The following is a 20,953-nucleotide window of genomic DNA, read 5'->3' as shown; positions in this document are numbered from 1 at the left end:
TAGAAGAGCAGCTGCTGTGTTCACAAACACTATGCATTGTTTCATCATTTTTGTGATTTGAAAGTGTGTGAGTAGATTTCAGAGTTACGACGGAGTATTGGGGCCACACTGAGAAAAAAAAAGAAATCAGAAATTTCGAGAATAAAGTCATAATATGAGAATAAAGTCATTATTTAATGAGAATTAAAAATTAAAAATTTCAAGAGAAAAAAAAACATAATTCTTCACAATCTCTTCAGTGTCCTGATGATGATGCTGATGGTGATGATGCTGATGAACCAAACAATGTGGTTGCTGAAGATGCTCTACATTCCTCATTTCAAAGCTTCTGATATTTCCCCTCTAAAACAACATGGAACCTAACATTAATAATAATAAGTAAAATTACCACTTCATTCTCATTATATTATGACTTTTTTCTTGTAAAATTAAAACTTTATTCTCAAAAGTTCCGATTTTTTCCCCTCAGTGTGGCCCTATTACTCCGTCGTACAAAGTACATTCAGAAATCATGGGTAATGCGTCTACAGAAAAATAAAACTTCAATACATTTTACAACAATGATGCAGGTGAGTAAATAAGAAATAAACAGCTTTAATGCGGTTTTATTCAGAGAGGCAGGTATAATGATACAGAGGTCATGTGAACAGAGATATGAAAGAGACAGTACCTGTGAGGCATCAAGCTTTTCTCTTTTTTCTCCCTCAGCACGAAAGAACATCAACCTGTGTTACATTATCATCATAATGACAAAAACATCACCATGGTCACCATGCCTATCAAACACATTTACACACATTCTCATCCACAGCAGTGAATGCATTACATACTGCAGTGTATATACTACCCACAAGCCATAAACTACATTGGAGGCACATTGAAATGACTTTTTTTTTTTTCTTTCTAAGAGCCGGAGTTAGTCCCTCCCCACCACCACGCACACACTGGGCAACATTAAGTGGCAGAGTGCTGATGCATTGCTGTGTTGTATCCTGAAGACAGACAGACACACACACACACACACACACACACACACACACACACACAGAGGAAATATACTAGAGCAATGAAAAGTGAGACGGCCTGGAGATAATCCACACGGCAGGACGGCCTTCTGCACTGACCTTCACACCACAGATTAGCAGCACATAGTCAGCACCATCGCAGAATCTGCTTAGTCACAGAGGCAGCTGAGCCCAGTTATTGTGACGTTACCATTTGATCTTCACTGCAATGAACCAGCTGAGACAAAAACAAGTCCTCTATTTTCCGTTGATTAGTACTTGTATCCAGCAGCAGCATTTGCATTTCATCTAATTAACACACAGCTAACGGAGCGTGGGTATCTTAAGTAATTATTTATCTTAAAATAAAATATATTATCAAGGATCTAACAGTGATTGACCTTCTTTACTTCACACTGCTGAGCTGTTCCATGATTCCACATTCATGCAATGAGGTCATTTGGAGTACAGCTGTCGTCCTCAGTATGAGCCTTGAGCTCCAACTGAGATTTGCCCCCGGATGCCACCTGGGCTCCAGCAGCACCGGGGTCTCATTTCAAAGGCCAGAACTGAAATAATCAATCTGTGCTAATCAGGTTCAACTCCAGCAAGACAAACCAGATATTTACTTTACTTTACTTGCTTTGTAATAAATGTTGCCGTCTTGGTCTGCTGGTTTATTTAAGCAACTATATCATTCTGAGAAGTGATAGGGAGGTAGGGAGATAACGAGCTCGATGACCATCTTTACCCAGAGGGTCGATCTCATCATCGTTATATCAGCATCACTCACAAGTGCTGGTTCTGTCAATGTCGTCTTTAGTTTTGTCCCAGGTGCAAACTTTCTACTCATTCTAACCATGTTTTGAGTTCACATTGAAAAAATGCAGTTACAACAGAGGTGGACTAGAACTACTTCCTCGCAGTTGTATGCCTCCGCCAACCTGAAATATGGTCACAATCTCCCCTTCCTCAGTTACAACCTGTGTCCCTATTCAGGGGCTGAATCCTTTAGAGGACATGGTCTGTGAAGACGTGGTCCTTCATTGCCGTCATAGACCACGAAGGCTGAACCGAAATGAGACGCCGTGGTCTACAGAGGATTTTCGCCTTGCGTCACCAGCTGTGCCCGCCCTTACTGTTGCGTTGCAAAGTGTGGCTCCTCGCACCTCGCAGCCATCAACATAAGTTTTTTTAATATAAAACTTGAGGTTTTAAGGTCCATGGTTTTAACAGTTGCATCGTTAGCTGTTGAATTGAGCTGAAACCCAATACTTTCATTTAACAGTGTAATCCTCTGGCTCTCTGTCTGTGTTGTTTGCTTTCAGTAATTAATCGGTCGGGCAACAAAGGATCCTACGAGTGGATCCTGCCCAGGAAAAGAAGGACAGATTTGAAGGAGCCTTGTCTGTGATGCAATCAGTCTTTGAATGCAGCCTCTGAAGGATGCAGCCCCTGAATTGGTATACAGGTAGTGTTGAATAATGACCACAATTGTTTTTGCAGAACATTATGATGTCACAGTGAAGTTGACCTTTGACCTTTTGGATATAAAATGTCATCACTTCATCATTTCATCCTATTAGACATTTGTGCTAAATTGTGTCATAATGGGTGTATGAATTCTTGAGTTATGACCTTTGACCACCAAAATCTAATCGGTCCAGGAGTCCAGGTGAATGTTTATGCCAAATTTGAAGAAGTTCACATTCACAAGAATGAGATGGACGGGCGACCCAGAAATATAATCCCTCCAGCCCTGACTGTTGCTGGCATGAGGCCATAAACATAAAGAGGTGGTAGCAGTTGAAAGCGACAGGAGTCTGGTCAGTGATGCAGCAATAAAATCACAAGTGAAGTATAATCTATCACTATTTGTGATGTTTTCACTAAAACTGGCACCAGTATTCAGTGTTGACGCACATAAGGTACCATTTCCTGTTACTATGTACGGTCTCCTGTTGGCATTGATAGTAACATTACATACATCAATCCACTTCTTCTTCTTCTATCTTCAAAAACAAAGCAAATCCTCCTCAGACCACAAACCCTGGAGGTTTGATTCATTACTAGCTGCTCAAGAACACACGCACAGTACACAAGAACCAAATGAAGGTCTACAGCAGCCGACAGTGACTTAGTAACTCCAGTCAACCCGGACGTTCAACTCTACCTGTAGACTCTTCTCTGACTGCAGCACAAACACACAGCAGCACAGTGTTTACATGACCGTGTCAGGATGGTTGGCCTCATCCACGTCCCTGACTGTGACCTTGTGCCAGCTGATCTGAAGCAATACGAGCCAACACACACACACGCCTCAACACACACACACACACACACACACACACACACACGCCTCAACACACACACACACACACACACACACACCTCAACACACACACACACACACACACACACACTGTGGATAATGTAGGCTTAGACAAAATGAAGGAAGGAAGCTGTGGAAGGCAAAGGGTGCAGAAAAAAATGGATGATGGCTGAAAAGCAAAAGGATAAAAGAGAGAAAAGGTGAGGGAAAAACTGAAGAAGTGAATAGGAGACAAGATTTGGATGGTAGGAAAGAGAATAAAAGTACTGCCGAGGAGTAGGAGGGAGAAGTGGGAGGAGAACTATGCTGAAGAAAAGACAAGAAGAAGACGACAGGAGGAAGAGAGGGGTGGAAAGGAGGATTGGCAGGAACAAGATGATGAGAGTGTGGAAAATGAAGAGGGTGAGAACAGAGAGGCAGCAACAGCGTGACAGGGTAAACAGAGATGTGGAGGTGGATGAACTGAAAGAAGAAGAGGAGGGTGAAGAGAAGAAGAGTGACAGGGAAAGAGATGAGTATGAAAAGAGCAGAGCTCGGAGTTCACACTGTGAGTATCGCAGCATGGACGTCTCTGAACTCCCTGATATAATCCTCTTGGAAAGTCTTAAAAACAGGAAATAGAAAGGGAGTATTTTTGTTGTTTACATTACACTGTAAATATTTAAATATGTAAATATGTGTCCAACATGGCTCCCTATTTACTTTCAGACACTTTATAGAAGAATCTGAATTAGAAGTCCATACTGCCAAACACCATTCAAGGAGCTAGAATCTTCACATGAGGAAGAAACTTCACATCCCATAAGCACCTGCATATACAAAGTTCAACTTAAAGGACTAGTGCGCAGGATATGGTGGCATGTAGCAACAAGGCTGCAGCGTTTGGTTTGAGACAGTGTTTGGTTTGTCCCTTCAGAGCTACTGTAGCAACCTGGCATTGCAACACAGAGGACCCACTCCCTGCGCAGATATGAAGGGTTGATATATGATATGATAAAAGGAAAAGAAGCCAAGCAAACGTTAGACAGCTCAGCTCCCAGCTCTTCCCTGACGTCCTGTGTCCGCCAGACAGAGTCGGTGAATCTCTGAGTTTTAAAGGTAAACTGCTTTCTGGGTGTTTGTACTGGTTTGAATCCCCTGGTGTGTTTGCTATAGAGAGGAGGACACCTCTGTGGAGAATTCAGCTGCTGCTAAAAACCTGCTGAACGTCTGCTTCATAAGTTATCAGAGAAACGATCAAACTGATGGTAAAAAAGCTCCTGAACCACTGACACTGAAGGAATCCAAACCGGGAGGAGCTTACGGTAATGGTTTTGAAGACCATGACTTGTCCCTGTCTGTGTCCTTGCAATGTGCCTCCAGTGAAAACATATAACATTGTAGATATGCATTTATTTAATGGATATTTCATCAATAACAGAGGTGGGATCAGTTCACAACGTTACTCAATCATTTCATGAATCGTTTTGAATCAAACCAGTCTGAGGCTGCAGCAGCGACTCCACTGTTCATCACGCGCCCCACAACCTCACTCCAGCCGAATATGGCAAGTTTGTTCTGAGGGGACGAGACTGTAAAAAGGTTTATACTATTAAATAAATGAGATTGCTCATTAATTACTGACATTAATTGTGAACGGTGGAAACATTGGGTGTGAAGGTGGTAGATATCTTCCTCTGGAACAGTGCTAGCTTAAAAGAGACTGAGCATCGTCATCATCTTCATCCTCGGCCTCAGCGTTAGTGGTTCAAAAAAGTGGCGCATTTATGATTAAACAGCAGTTTTTAAAGAAGCGTTAGATGTCACAGATCTTTTTGTTCATGTTGTCTGTTGTTAATCTCATTTCCTGAATTGATTGAATGGACAGTGAACTGACCCCAGGATTGATCTCGGCACAGTTTAAGAATTTCCAGGGAGAATCCTCAGCTACACACCACATACAGTACAGAGAATGCAGCATCTGTGGTCGTTCACTGTACACAGGGCCGTGCATAGATAACATGGACTGTCACTGCTCATGTTACAGAAGGACCTTTGTTTGGCCTTGTTTTTAACAAGTCACTGACTCATTCCAATCCTCTCAGAAATATACCAATCAGCATTTTCTATGAGCTACAGTGTGTGAACGACACATCCATGCACGAGTCTGAAGATACAGCTACTGTAGTCTGGGGACTAGATCAGGGCTGTCACCATATACTGGATTTCACCATTAACACAGTATTTCTAAAAGTATGAAGTCAAACAGTGCAGCAAATAGACCTGGCTTTTCCAACTTGCTTGCATTTGTGTTTTATTATTCTCAAAAATAAGCCCTTACTCAGTCACACACACAGTGGCCCTGAGCATTCTGGGTATCACTACTTCTTTTTTTAAATTATTATTATTTTGGCCATTTTTCAGCTAAAGTTAGCATGCAGACAGGGTCCTGGGTTGGAGTTGAACCCAGGTCGCTGTGGTAAGGACTGAGCCTAAATGGTATGTGCTCTACCAGCCAATGGGGCGCCCCGGGCTTTCATTACTTAGGACAACAAGTTAGTCATTGCCAACAACATGTCGGTCACATAAATAACATCGTGAAACGGGCAAAAGTTTCAATGTTGTTGGATTAGTTTGGATTCTATGAAAAGGACAGAGTTAACTAATTCAATCAGTGCGTGTGTGATTAATACAACTCAGCCATGCACGTGTATGTGTGATTGTTACACAGTTGTGCATGTGTGTGCATGTATGTGCATCCTAACACTGCACGTGTGAGTCTTGACGATCAGCCTTCAGAGTATAAAGGTAAAATGTGGTTAAAGCAGGAAAGTGAGTGAGTCTGGCGACTCTTACAGTATCTGCTGTTCACAGCTGCTTTATAATATATGAACCATTTCTCTGCGCAGCAAATGACACCAGGCTGTGATATAACCACACAGACCTCTACACACATAGGATTAATCAGTTGTAACAAGATATTCCACTTCATTAAGAGCCTATGGTGAGCCCTGCTGACTGAAACTCTCTCTCTCAAAAAAAGAACCAGACTCCATTGACGAAAACATCAAACATGGTCGTTTTATCTCACAGAACAGTGAGAGTTGCTGACCTACTGTTGCCTCGATGGGTTCGTTTGTTTCTGTTATCGTGTGACTTTCAGTGGCGGTGGAGTATTCAGATCCTTCACATGAGTAAAAGTACGACACAATAACACGAATACACCGATCGAGGTGGCTTCGACCCGGTTAAACGAAAAAGACCTTACTCTTTAACAAAAAGGTCAGCCCCTGTAGGAATCCTTCCATAATGTTGTCAGACACTTGTCAGTCGAGTCATGTCAAAGCAGATTGATACAATAATTCATACAGAATTAGACCTTTTCGTTAGAGAGTAAGATCCTGTTGAAAGACAAAAACAGTAATTCCACCTCACAAACTAAACTTAAGCCCCTTTTACATGGGACAAAAAACGTTCCTGTCACTAATGTGAAAGTGTGCAATCAGCATTCTGTCCCGGGTCAAATGAACAACAGGTATTTGTCGGCTCCAGCTCCAAATGGCAGTGATGTACACACAACACCCAGGCGAACACGTTAATCTTCGTCTTGCTGTAACGTCTTTCAGAGCACTAACACCGTAGACAGACCTGTCACCTGCCCAGCACGATGCTGTTCAAGCAGAAACACCACGGCTACACCTTCCCCCTGAGAGCGGGCTGCCCTCGAGGCCGCGAGAATGAGCAGAGCCCTGAGATAAGTTTGAAAAACGTACAATCACTCTCTGAGGCGTCTCACACAGAGGCTGCAACACTTACAGCAGCACCACCCGGGGGGACGAGACACAACACATCAGCTTTATCAGTCCCCTGTGTCTCTGCTGTGTAACTGCAAATGATGACATTGTTCCCTGCAGTGGTCGGTGTCCTCTCTGCCTGAACAGAAAGGCAAACTCATCCGGCAGTGTGAAAGGAGTCACACGCCTGTTTTCAGTGGCATTTTCAAAAACCCATTTATAAGCACTAATTCTGGTGTAGAAAGACTGTAACGAGTGAAGGAGGCAGTAGACCAGGAATTCCTTTTTCTGCAAGATAAAGTTTCTGTTTTTGTCAGTTGGAGTCTGGTGTGTTTTTAAGGAGACAGCTGGTTACCAGGGCTCAGCATAGGATCTTAAAAAAAGCAGAATATCCAGTTATAACTATCTAATCTTATGTGTGGTTATATCACAACCTGGTGTCGTTTTCAGGCGAACTAATGAAAGTTGACACAGTGAACAGCCGTGCGTTTGTTCAGATGCAGCAGGGATTTAATGAACTGAAGGAGAAACTGCTCATACAGATATTTATTTATTTATTTTTTTACCATTTTTGGCACCACTATGACAGGGACAGTGAGAGAGAGAGGAAAGTTAGGGAGGAGAGATTATGACATGCAGCAAAGGGTCTAAGTCGGATCTGAACCCCAGCCACTGTGGTGAGGACTGAGCATAAACCACTGGGGCGCCCCACACATGAGATTTTTGATAAATAATCACGAGTGCAGGTTTGAGCATCTTGCCCCCCGCCCCGACCACACACACACACACACACACACACACACACACACACACACACACACACACACACACACACACACACATCTGTATCTGTATCTGTATCTTTATAGTATAAATAGTTTTTCAACACAACGTCCATTTGAATTTGGACAGAAATTATAAAATGATTGTTACTGTTAATTTTTAATCTTCAATAATGTTTTGATAATAATTCTTAACATTATTATGGTATTTATTAATTCTATGGAGATGTTAACATTATTGTGATGATGAAACGTTGATATCGTGACAGCCCTAATTTAGATGGAGTAAAGTGACAGAGAGCAGAGATTAGGCCAGACTTCTATACTGTACACTTCTGATTACCAACATATATGTCTGGTCCACACTGTTGACTGCTGTTAACCAGGAAGTTGTGTAAATCAGATTTTGCTGTGAAAATATGGTTTCGCTCCTACAGTAAGTCTTCATCTGTTTGCTGGAAGACCTGCATGGTGGTCAATAAAGAAGCACTGAGAGTAAAATCTGGAATCTCGAGGTCTTGAGGAGCTTATCACACTGTGTGGACCAGACATCAGACCATGCAACACTACTTCTCCAGACAGAGGAGGGGTGGAGTAGATAGATAGAAGGAGTCCTGCAGACAGAGGTGGGGCTGAGGCCTCCTGGGCATGTTGAAGCAGCAGCTGCATGGCGGTCAGCAGGAGTGAGATCCATCTTTGTTTCTCCCTCTCTTTCTCTCTCTTTTTGCTGGGTTGCAGAAGGTGAAGATGGAAGAAAGCTGCTGTGCATGGTCAGCCTGACGTCCATCCCTCTTTCTCTGTTCTCTCTCTCTCCCTCAATGTTTTTCTCTCTCTCTCCCCGTGGTAAGCGGAGGTGCAGGCTTGTGAGAGGCCGGTGATTGGCTGGTGTGAGAGTGTTTAGATTGGAGATGGCGAGACGGGAGGCAGAGGAGTCTTGGTGTGATGGAGGTCTACGGTCCAAACTGTTTATGACTACTCTCTTAATCCACAGTCGGAGACTACTGGTGTAATGTGAATCGAGGAAGGCTGCAGTGGAGGGAAATGTGCTGCTAAAGAGAATTCAGACTGAAAACAGTCCTACCTTCCACATCACAGGGTCTCCTGCATTGTAAAAAAGGGGATCACCCCACACGGTCCATTGCTCATAGTATGACTTCAGTGGAAGTATGAAGTAGAGATAAAAGAGAAAGAGAGAAAGATCGAGACTGTGTGTCTTACCTCGTCTGACTAAGTATGGTTTAGTGTAGTCCCAGCTCTCGTTATCGTTCTTAATCACGTTCAGACGCGTCGGCTGTTGACGCAAAGATGAAAGAATTGTTCAGGATCCAGTCAAATGTAAAACAGATGTACTATATCTCACCTTCAGTTTCTCAGTTTCGGCTTGTGGCCTTCATCAGGGCCAAGGATTATTTAAATAAGATAACCAGTCATATACATACACGCACATATCAGCCAATGAGGTTGGGTTGGATATATGGTCATGTGACTTCAGGTCATTCTGAGAGTGGCAGAGAGGTGAGGGATGTGTCCAATAATGAGTGCTTCAGTACTGCCCTTTAGATGCACATCTCCTGTGCCCATATATGGTGTCACCCCTTATTGGACACACCCCTCACCTGCATTGTCAAAGTAACACCAACTTTCTTGTGGGATAACTGGCGTTCCTATGACAACAGCAGTAAGAACCTAGATTTTAATTTATTTATGTGACTTTCTGGAGAAAACCTTTTAAGCACAGCACATCAGTGCTAATATCAACATCACAGACTGACACCAGGCTTGTGACAGCTGATGTCTTCTTCATGTCTTACCCTAGCATATTCAATCTTGAGTGTACAGCAACCGGCATAGATGTCAGCTCCGTTCAGTGCAGCTTTGGCCTTCTGGGCACACTGAACCGACTCAAATCTGGAGGAGTGGTGTTAAGGAGAGGTCACCTACACACTCCAACACATAGATCCACACAGAACTTAAGACACACACTCAGTAAGGATACTCCACCATGGCCTGGATTCCATTTCGTTTAAAGATGACGATCCTGAGCACGCTACCGATGGGGTTACACACCGTGTACAGAACATCCTGGACCAACATGGAAAAAGAAGACAGATTCAACATTCATCACTGACAGTCTGAAAGTTTCTAATTCTGCAGTGTGTTTAATATGCATGACACACAGGCCGCAGGCCACTGAACATCTCATGAATACTATAAAGGACTTTTTTTTCAGGACTTTTTGGGGGATTTGGTGAATTCTTTTCCAAGACTCAAAACTCTTTTTGGTGACAGCTGTTTGTTTGGCATTCAATAAATTAATGATTCAGTCTGTCACAAACAATGCAAACAGAACTCAAGAGAGTTTCAAGAATCGCAGCCCATTAAGACTACATGTTAACTCCCAAGCTGCTGCTCTGCTGCTAAAATCCTGATGTATGTAACTGTGATGTCGTCTAACAAACTCATCAAACACAGACAGACACACACACAGAAGACTGAAATGTGTATTTATTATTGCCGTAAGAGTATTTTCTCATTTCCAGTTGCTGGTGTTTCTGTTTTTATCATGCTATTCACATCTGCTAGTTTCTTTAGTAATAATGAAACATGTTATGAAACTAGTTTATTTTCTGTAATGGAAGCAAGGCTCAGTGTATTAGAAGTGCTCCTCCTCTTCCCTGCAGTTCCCGAACAGCCAGGAAACCAGAGCAGCTCAGAAGACTGCCTGTAACAAGAGGTGTAGCTCTAAGCCTCTGCATCCATACACAGTCCAGACCTGAACCAGGTTTATACCCAGAGACAATGAGCTGAGTTGTCAACACTGCAGATGTAAACACCCCCTTAATAGAACCTGTTTGCACCAGAAACTCCAACTCAGTGAGGCACTTTGCTGACCAGTGGTGGAAATATGATCAGTCAGTCAGTCAGTCAGTCAGTCAGTCAGTCAGTCAGGGACATTCCAGATCATAGGGTTGGCCCCACTGCTAAGGTCCTGCCAAAAGGTTCCTCAGACATTCGACTCAACACTCATATCAGCCATACCTCAACAAAGGTTGAACATTTTTGTACAGTCCAGTCCCCCTCAAATTTCACAGCAAGTGTTCCTGATTCCTATTGTTATAAGTTAAAAACTCATGAAGCTCATAGTGAAAAATCAACTTTATAAATCAGTGAGTGCTTGAATTTGCCTTAATTCTTGTTATCACAAGATGAATTAAAATTTGTGAACCTAAAGATGACATCAATGAATCTTTGCTCATCTAATCAAAAGGTTACTGTAGTGTTGCTTGCTAATGAAAGTTAATTAAAGTGAACCCATAAGGCTGGCACAACAGACCAAATGTAGATGCTATTAAACTATTTGCTTGAAAACGTGGATTGCAGAATCATGGACAAACACTGTGATTTATGTCAGGTTGATGGTTGAAAATCATGGTGAGAAATCAGCCGTTCAAGTTTCCATCTTATTCAAATTATTATTGTCTGTGTACCTGTTTAATATATTCATGATTGGCTGCTGGGTTTACTTTTCTAAAAGAAAATGTGAGAATTTGTCAGCTGAGTCTACTGCATTGGTCCAATGTCCTCACAAAACCACTATGTTGGATATAAACATTCACTGAGGCCACATTGATGATATAATTGATATTTCACATTTGCAACATTTCCTCTGCAGTGATCTGGACACAGATGTAGAAGCTTAATAAATCCAGTTTAGAGAGAGAGGCTGTCAAGCAGGCAGATGCATTTAATGTTACATACTACACACTGAAAATGAAATGTTTGTAGGTAGGATCAGAAACTGCCTGAAAGGATCATAAAGCACATTTCAGTTTTTTACACTTTTCAATGTGTTTTCACACATTCTGGGCAGCCATTGAGAATCAACTGAGAGGGACTTGAAGCTAGTTCAAGATCAATCCATTACAATTAAAATTATTTATTTATATATACACTCACCGGCCACTTTATTAGGTACACCTTGCTAGCTAGCCCCTTTTGCCTTCGGAACTGCCTTAATTCTTCGTGGCATAGATTCAACAAGGAGCTGGAAACATTCCTGAGGTTTTGGTCAATATTGACATGATAGCATCACACAGCTGCTGCAGATTTGTCGGCTGCACATCCATGATGCAAATATCCCGTCCTGCTCTATCGGATTGAGATCTGGTGACTGTGGAGGCCATTTGAGTCCAGTGAACTCATTGTCATGTTCAAGAAACCAGTTTGAGATGATTTGAGCTTTGTGACATGGCGCGTTATCCTGCTGGAAGTAGCCATCAGAAGATGGGTACACTGTGGTCATAAAGGGATGGACATGGTCAGCAACAATACTCAGGTAGGCTGTGGTGTTTAAACGATGCTCAGTTGGTACTAAGGGGCCCAAAGTGTGCCAAGAAAATATCCCCTGCACCATTAAACCACCACCAGCAGCCTGAACCATTGATACAAGGCAGGATGGATCCGTGCTGTCATGTTATTTTCGCTAGATTCTGACCCTGCCATCTGAATGTTGCAGCAGAAATCGAGACTCATCAGACCAGGCAACAGTTTGCCAATCTTCTGTCTGAGCCCGTGCGAATTGTAGCCTCAGTTTTCCTGTTCTCAGCTGACAGGAGTGGCACCCGGTGTGGTCTTCTGCTGCTGTCGCCCATCAGCTTCAAGGTTCCACATGTTGTGCGTTCAGAGATGCTCTTCTGCCTACCTCGGTTGTAACGAGTGGTTATTTGAGTTACTGTTGCCTTTCTATCAGCTCCAACCAGTCTGGCCATTCACCTCTGACCTCTGGCATCAACAAGGCAGTTTCACCCAGAGAACTGCTGCTCACTGGATATTTCCTCTATTTCAGACTATTCTCTGTAAAACCCTAGAGATGGTTGTGTGTGAAAATCCCAGTAGATCAGCAGTTTGTGAAATCCTCAGACCAGCCCATCTGATACCAACAACCATGCCACGTTCAAAGTCACTTAAATCACATTTCTTCCCCATTGAACTTCAGCAGATCGTCATTACCATGTCTACATGCCTAAATGCAATGAGCTGCTGCCATGTGATTGGCCTATTACATATTTGCATTAACGAGCAGTCGAACAGGTGTACATAATAAAATGACCGGTGAGTGTATATTTATAAGTGTATAGCGACTTAAGCAACTTACAAGTGATTACAAGTGAGGGACATCAGTAAAGCTTCCATGCAGCAGGAGACCTTGGTGTAAGAAGCGCTGCATCTATTTAATAAGTGAAGGAGACCAAGTAAAGAAGTGAACTGAAAGTTCACAGTAAGAGCTCGTTAGACACATCTTCAGTCTTCAACAGATTAGTGAAGATAGATAGGGAATCTCCTGCTCTGATAGATTGTGGTAGACCAAACCAGACCAGAACACACCAGAACAGTCTTTACTGAGACTGTATTGTGTGCAAGATGGTGATGAGAGACCACATTCATTAGAGGAACACAGTGGCTGAGAAGGAGCACAAGGCTGATTGATTAAGTTCAAGTAGATGGAGCAGACCCAGAAGTCTCTCTGAAGGCAGCATTAGAGACTGAATGTGATTCAGGCGGTCATGGGTTTAGCTTTTATGATGATTAAAGACCAGACAGGCTGCTGCATTTTGGACCATCTGTAAGGGTTTCACTGGGTGTGACAGGAGGCCCGTAAGAAGAGCAGTATAGTAGCCGAGACAACCATGGCCTGGACTAAGAGCTGGGTGGAGTACTGAGTCAGGTAAGACCTGATGTTTCTGATGTTGTATATAGCAAAGAGACACGACGGGGAGACGGATGCAACATGGTCAGAGAAGGAGAGCTGGTCATGACACCCAGGTTTTACTGCGATCTTGGTTGGAGTAACAGATGAAAAGGCAATTTTGATATTGAGATTGTGCTGATAATCAGCTGTATCACCAAAACTTTGACATATATGACCTAATATTATATATCCACTAACAATATGATAGAAATAAGTTCACATAAATGCAAATGTGTGCATTGTTACCGTGGTTATAGGGTACAGGGGGTTCTGTATGGACAGCAGCAGGACCTTGTTGCCACTGTTGGGGTTGTCAGCGTTGGTCGGCCTAGTAATTCTCTTGGAGGTGGAGTAATTAAAGTACGCCTGCTGGCCTGATGAACACACGGATGAAACACATATGAACACACACACTATGCTACATACAAGCATGTGTAGCTAATCAGGCTCAACAGGAAGTCTTCAGCATGAAAAGTCTGAGAATCAAACCTGCGATGTAAACAGGCTCCTTGGCTCCACAGGACACACAGCGGTCAGCGCTCTCCACTGCAGAGAACTCCACCAGGGCCTGACGCTTGAATGGCATCATCATCACATAACTGAGAACACACACACATACGCACATTAAGACAGTACACACACACATGCTGCTAAGTCAAATTTTTTCCACCTAACGGCTTTTCTCTAGACACATCAGCTTCTCTGCCAGCAGCTCCTCCACTCTTTTTGTGTGTGTGTGTATGTGTGTGTGTTTGTGTGTTTCACAGTGTGCTTTTCCTTTCTGCTCCGTCCAGGTGAATGAGAGGTTTAATGAATACTGCATCATGCAGGGTGTGTTAATAATGGAGCAGGAGTCATTTAGAGTGGAAACTGCAGCATCACAAAATGTTTCCTTCAATTATTCAACATCTGTAACTATCTTTACACTAAAGCTACTGAAGCTCTCTGTAGTTCATTACATGGAGGTGACTTTTTACCTGAGGTGTTCCTGTAAATGTTCACTCCTGTTCAGATGTTCATGTTATTAGATGTTTAAAAAAGTTAGTATAAACAGAATATTGAGAAACAAAACAAAACAAACACAAATAGACTAGAATCCTCTCCTGGTGGTTCTCTGCCTCCTCCACTCAGACTAGTTTCAGGTCACATCCCTGTTCATCCAGAGTCAGAGAAAATATGAACCATTAGTGTGAAATTTTTTCATAATGCTATGAAGTCTTGATTAATGGCTAAAAAGTGTTTTCTGAGGTCACACTGACCTTGACCTTTGACCTTTCACCACCAAAGTCTAATCAGTTTGTTAAGTGAACAAAATTTGTGCAAAATTTGAAGGTATTCCCTTGAGTTCTGTAGATACCTAATTTCCCCCTGATCAATAAAGTATTCTGATTCTGATTCTGATTGTGTTCACAAGGACAAAATCATGTTTTATGAGGTCACTGTGACCTTAACCTTTGACCTTTAGCCACCAACGTCAGTTCATTCTTGAGTCCAAGTGAATGTTTGTGCCAAATTTAAAGAATTTGTGTCAAGGTGTTACTGAGATATCGTGTCCACGAGAATGGGACGGACGGACAACCCAAAACTGTTGCTGAAGTGGAGGCATGAAACGTATTGATGAGGGTGGTGAATGAGTGGCGAGTAGGGTGCTCATGGGAAACTTTCATCCAAGTTATAAATTGTGATTTTTTTTATTGTGCAGCCTTTGATGTTTGATTCTAACTGATTTTATTGATGAGGTATTTATTGTGTATTATTTGCAGGTAGTATGAGGTCACCTACTCACCTGGGCCCGTAGTCACACAGCATTTTACATTACCACTAAGAGTCCTCATAAGTCATGATAAAAGTTTCTAACTAAAAATTTCTTCACAAAGCTGCTGAGACCAACTTTTACTAAGGTAAAGTGAAAACTCCTGAGCTAAGAGTGCGACTCCGCTTCTACGGCTTGCTATGGCGTATGCTATGTCAATTTTCATGGACGAGTTCTCTTGCAGGAACCACAGTGATTGGTTGATGAGAGACCGTCTGTGCCAGTGAAAACACAAGCGCAACATCCCGCATTAATAATAAAAAAACACAGAGAAATAAACAAATGAAATAACGGATTAGATGCTGTTACTAAAGTAGTGCGTTCTCCAAAATGCATCTGTATGATCAAGTTTGTGTCGACCCGAGAGAATTCATTTTGCTATAAAAACTTCAACTTCAACTTCAATATTCAGTTCAGCTAACGGACAACCTATTAGCCACAGTCTGTTGTAGCTGCACCTGTTGTAATGTAGCTGTGGTCCCGGCTGTGGGTTGAGGTGTGAGAAGATTTCCCCTGTCCCCCAGCAGGTGACATCCAGCTGGAACATGATCCTTTCAAACAGCTGATCAGGTCACTCCACATTAAGATGCACGACTCTTGTGTAGATCTGCGCAACACTGTGCAACAATGTCTACAGCTGTACAGGCAGCAGGGCCGACACATTTTGTTTTCCTGTTTACGAACACCTCCTCGTCTTGTGATGATGCAATCATTTTTACATGCGTTCCATCTCCGGCACGATCACATCATCTCACCAGGTATACCGACCACGAAGCTGCTTTATTCCTCTGTAGCTGTTGAGAATCTAAAGGAAATGGTGTGAAACTGTTCTATGGTGTGGGTCTACAGAGACGTTTATTGATTGGTGAATAGATGCCTTTAGATGCTTTGTGAATACGGGCCCTGATTATTTCTCCTGAGTAAAAATGCTGCAACAAAAACTCTCCTGATCATACCAAGTGAGGAAAAAGATAATGCTACCATGTTTTTCCTCAAAAACAATCTTTGAGTACAGACAATGGCTTACAGAGACATCAAGTCAAATTAGTGATTAAATTAATGTTGATCAGCAACGATTTGAGTGATCGATAAGGGGGCTGGAGCCAATCCCGGCTGACCTTGGGTGAGGCTGGGGTGAGCCCTGGACAGGAGGGAAGGGAGATAAAAGACTTGATAACTCAAGCCCTGAGCAGATGGTTTACACTGTCGCTCTCAAGTAAAAACAAAAATGCCCCCAAAATAACTTTAATTAAAGTTAAAAGATTAACTAATTTGTCAGGTATTTTCTGCCAATCTAAGAATCACAATTCACTCACACACACATGAATATTTTTTCACTTTCATATGGAAGTGAAATGCTCAGAGCCCTGCTGGAATCTTTCTGTGGAAAGTTCACAGAGACTCTGTCTGTGATCTTACCTCTGTATCAGTAGGCTGGATCAGGGGGGCGTGCTGAATGAACGAGGGAGGCGTGGCTCTGTCTTTGCTCTGACACGACTCTAGGTGATTACTGAGCAGTGGCTCAGCTATAACCCAGGTAAGGGGGACCTGACAACCCTGAAAATATTCTCCCTTTGTTGTCCAGATGTGTCTGTCACCACATAGTGAACAACACTTTAAATCAAATCCCTGCTTTAAGTTTCAGACCCCCACAACTCAGAGACAGGATGAGCTGTTTAGAGATTAGATGGACAGATACAAGACTCAGCTCCTCTGTTTCTCCCACTCAAACTCTCTCTCTCACACACACACACACACACACACACACACACACACACACACACACCATGCATGTGGTTGTTGTCTCACCATATGGGTCCAAACTTCTCCAGGGCATCTATCAGGTCTGCTTCCACCACAGCCTCACACAGGCCCCTGACATGGACCACAGGACTGGGAGAGATACGATGGGAGTCCTCGCCATTATCCTGCAACACAGACAGTTACACACAGTTCACATCAGGCTGATCTGCTGCATTTTACTCTCCAGAGTCCACAGGCCTCTCTGGTCTAAAGATGCAGGGTCACGTGGCAGAAACGTTGCACAACTTTAGCCACGATGAAATATGACGCTGTACAGAAAGACACTCCACTGCCAGTCAAGCACACACGAGTCCACATGTGAACATCCATGGTACATCACTGGAACATGAACATCATTATTTCACTGTTTGTACTGTTGTAACTGTTAATGGGATGTAAAATGAATGTCACAATGATAAACTCACTGGAGTTGAAAACTGCTGTCTCACTGTATTATACACTGCTGCACAGAGTCAGCAGCTGATCAAGCTCAAACACAGTCATCTGTTACTGACACTGGACTGTCTTTTTCATATTTGATCTTCTAACCCGGACCCAATACAGTCCCCTGACGTCTGTAACCTCTGCCTCTAGAGGGTCTGACATCACGAAATAACATGGGATCATGGGAGTTGTTGTCTTTATTACCATCACCATGGACTCCTAGTTGAAAACCACCAAGGTGTAAAAAGTGTATGTGGCTTAAAACTAGATAAAAGTCAATGTTGAGCTTCTGTCAGACAAACACACTGACACATGATCATAGATGATATGATGTCATTGACAGGCGACCAATGAAACGTTACCAGGATTAAAATCACAGATTTCTCTGGTTGGAGAATTGATGGAAACATTTGTGATAATGTAAGAACACAACTCAACAACATAGAGAACAGAAAAATCTCTGAATCACACTGTCATGTAGTCTAATATGAGGGAAGGAGGTAACCCATGTCTGAACCCCCCCCCCTCACTCCATATTGAGATGGGACTAAAGTCAGTGACAACCTGTCATCACATGACTGACGTTCCACACTTTCATCCACTGATAAAGATAATTAAATGTCAAGCATCACTATTGTGTGTGTGTGTGTGTGTGCGTGCTCTGCCTGGCAATAAGTGCCAGTATTTTCAGAACAGTACTTACTCCTAAATTTAGTAGTCATTTTATTAGGAACACCTGTCCATCAGCTCATTTTGTTCAGACCAAACACCAGAATAAGTCAGTTCTGTGGTGAAAGTGTCTTGTTAATGAGGGAGGTCACAGGAGACTGAATCAAGCTGACAGGAAGGCCACAGTAACTCAAATAACCAGGGAATATAACAGCGCTCTGCTGAAGAGCATCTCTCAGTGCATGATGACACATTACAGCAGCAGGGTCCACTGTCACTGAATGTGAGTCTGCAGTGGACGCAGACTGGAAAAACCGGGTCTGCTCTGATAGATCTGGATTTTTAGCTGAGACAGCAGATGGTAGAGTCCGAGTTCAGTGTCAACAACATCAATCCATGGATCAATAATACTTCCTTAATATCATGGCCTGAATGTCACACTCTCTCAGAGTGTTGCTGACCATGTGCATCCCTTCATGTCCACAGTTCATCATCTTTCTAATGGCTCCTTCCAGCAGGATCATGCTCCATGTTACACACCGGTTTCAGCAACATGACAGTGGGTTCAGTGAACTTTTCTACCTTTGATGTGTAAAAGCAGAACACTCGGGGAGGTGACCTTGCAAAATGTTTTTTCGCCTGATTTTGTTGCTACGTCCTCCTCATCCGTCTCTCCCCCATTTCAACACTCAATCAAAATAAACTGCAGTTTTATTTCGAGACATGCGATGAAGGGAGTCGTACCCGGGTCCAGCTGCCAAAAAGCTCAGTATGCTCACATGGCGTGCGCCCTAACCGCTCAACCATCGAGGAATTTTGATAGTTTACTGACAGTCCTGTTGGCACCTGCCTCAATCCTCTCTGCCTGAAATCACGGTGGGGTCGTGGATGCGGATGCGAGCGGCAGTTGCTATGTAATAAGGTAAACTTTTGTATTTCTGCTACCAATCAAATAAAAGCATAGGCATCGTCACTGTACCTACATTTACGGGCACAGGATTGGACATAACCAGGAAGAAATTACTGTAGAAAAGCAGTAGAAGGACACAAATGAGGTTTCATTAGAAACTAGGATATTCTAAATTACAAGTGCATCTTCGCAAAAACCGGGAAAGAATAGGCTATTCATGTTCAGGGACAGTCGATTAAAAAAAGAGAACAATCCTGGGAAGCGGTTGGCAGCAGCTGGAAACCCCAACAGCCAGTGTGTCAGTGGACCTTCAGGCTCGGGCCGGGTTCTACCAGTGAAATGTCTCCATGACCAGTTTGAAAGTGATGTAACTTATTTGACCAGGCAGCTGCTGCACGTCCAGCTCGTCAGCTTGCCGAGCAGAACAATTGACTTCTTTCAGTAGGAAAATAAATCAGTGCAAGTTTGAAGTAGTTCCACATCTCCCAGTGTTTCATCGTGAATATAAGACTGATGACAAGCAGGAAATCTGTGGTTACCAAAGAGCGGCAGCGCTGGCAAAAGCCCATGTTCCGACACAATCAGCCTCTTTTTGACAGCCAGTCATGAATATGGAGTATTCTTAAGAGAGAGAGTAGATGTGTGAGAGTTCCAGTCAAATCCTCACACTTCTCTCTAATCTTGTCTTCTCATCTTGTTTATCCCCTCACATACTCTGTCTCTCTTAAACTTTAATCTCTTCCCTTCTTCTGCTTATCTCTTTCTCTGTCTATGATCTATCCCTTCCCCCATCTTCCCTCTTTTTGTCCTTCTCTTTCACATTGACATTCCTTTTAGTCTATTTATAGAGGCAGATGGCTCTTCTGAGTGTTCGTAGAGGAAAAACAGGGCATGAGACTAACTTTTCTCTCTGCTGACCAAGCTGCTAGCTTGTCTGCTTCAGACACATTCATTTATAAATCAGTGAGTTCTGTCCATGGCTGGGTACTTTGATACAGGGTTGATTGACATTTCCTGGATACAGATTTATGTAGCCCTGATTTAGTAAATAGGACAATATAAACAATTGTAATGTCAGGGGTTATCATATCTATGATGATTTTTTATTGATACATTTCTACTGTCGTTGAATATCTATATATGACCCCCCTTTCTCCATCCTGATTCCTTACATCCAAACCCAACTGATCTAAGCTGTGGCCTATCCGTTAACCAATACACCAGGCATGTCCAGGGAATGTGGGCCCTGGATGTATCATGACATCCCCATACAGAAATGTAACATATGACATATACATCCCTACATCAGGAGTGATGTTGCCATATATGACACCTTTATTATTATCACATACTGTAAATACAGCCTCTGGATATATGAAGATAGAAGTTTAAATATAAGTAACATATATGAAATACCCATAGTAAAAATTGTGTGTTGTACATATATAAAAAATATCTAGGATGAATTTGTATATGGTGTAGTATGTTGCAACCATATATGTTAACGTCATATATTTGATTTATAAATGCAAGTTTATTACAACAACATACATATAAAAATCTCAGACTTTTGGAACCCACTGTATATAATATCAACATACTGTATATTGACAGGCTTTGTGATGGATATATATTTATGTAACATATGTCTACTATATAAGCATACATACATAT

At 42.5% G+C, this 20,953-nt stretch overlaps 1 protein-coding gene across 1 annotated transcript in view; it reads right to left on the bottom strand.

The window, feature by feature from the left end:
- Positions 1 to 20,953, bottom strand: part of LOC130181046 (heterogeneous nuclear ribonucleoprotein L-like) — a 57,834-nt gene that overhangs the window by 11,368 nt on the left and 25,513 nt on the right. Inside the window, exons 2-7 of the mRNA XM_056394787.1 lie at positions 17,263 to 17,381; positions 14,130 to 14,239; positions 13,887 to 14,014; positions 9,888 to 9,973; positions 9,703 to 9,799; positions 9,110 to 9,182 (exon numbers count right to left, since the gene is read on the bottom strand). Coding sequence (XP_056250762.1) covers positions 9,110 to 9,182; positions 9,703 to 9,799; positions 9,888 to 9,973; positions 13,887 to 14,014; positions 14,130 to 14,239; positions 17,263 to 17,381 — 613 coding nt within the window. The remainder of the gene's footprint in view (positions 1 to 9,109; positions 9,183 to 9,702; positions 9,800 to 9,887; positions 9,974 to 13,886; positions 14,015 to 14,129; positions 14,240 to 17,262; positions 17,382 to 20,953) is intronic.

Source organism: Seriola aureovittata, chromosome 14 (assembly GCF_021018895.1).
Source record: "Seriola aureovittata isolate HTS-2021-v1 ecotype China chromosome 14, ASM2101889v1, whole genome shotgun sequence".
Classification (NCBI taxonomy): domain Eukaryota; kingdom Metazoa; phylum Chordata; class Actinopteri; order Carangiformes; family Carangidae; genus Seriola; species Seriola aureovittata.
The sequence above is the reverse complement of the archived record's forward strand: the minus strand, read 5'-3'. Positions and strand labels throughout refer to the sequence as shown.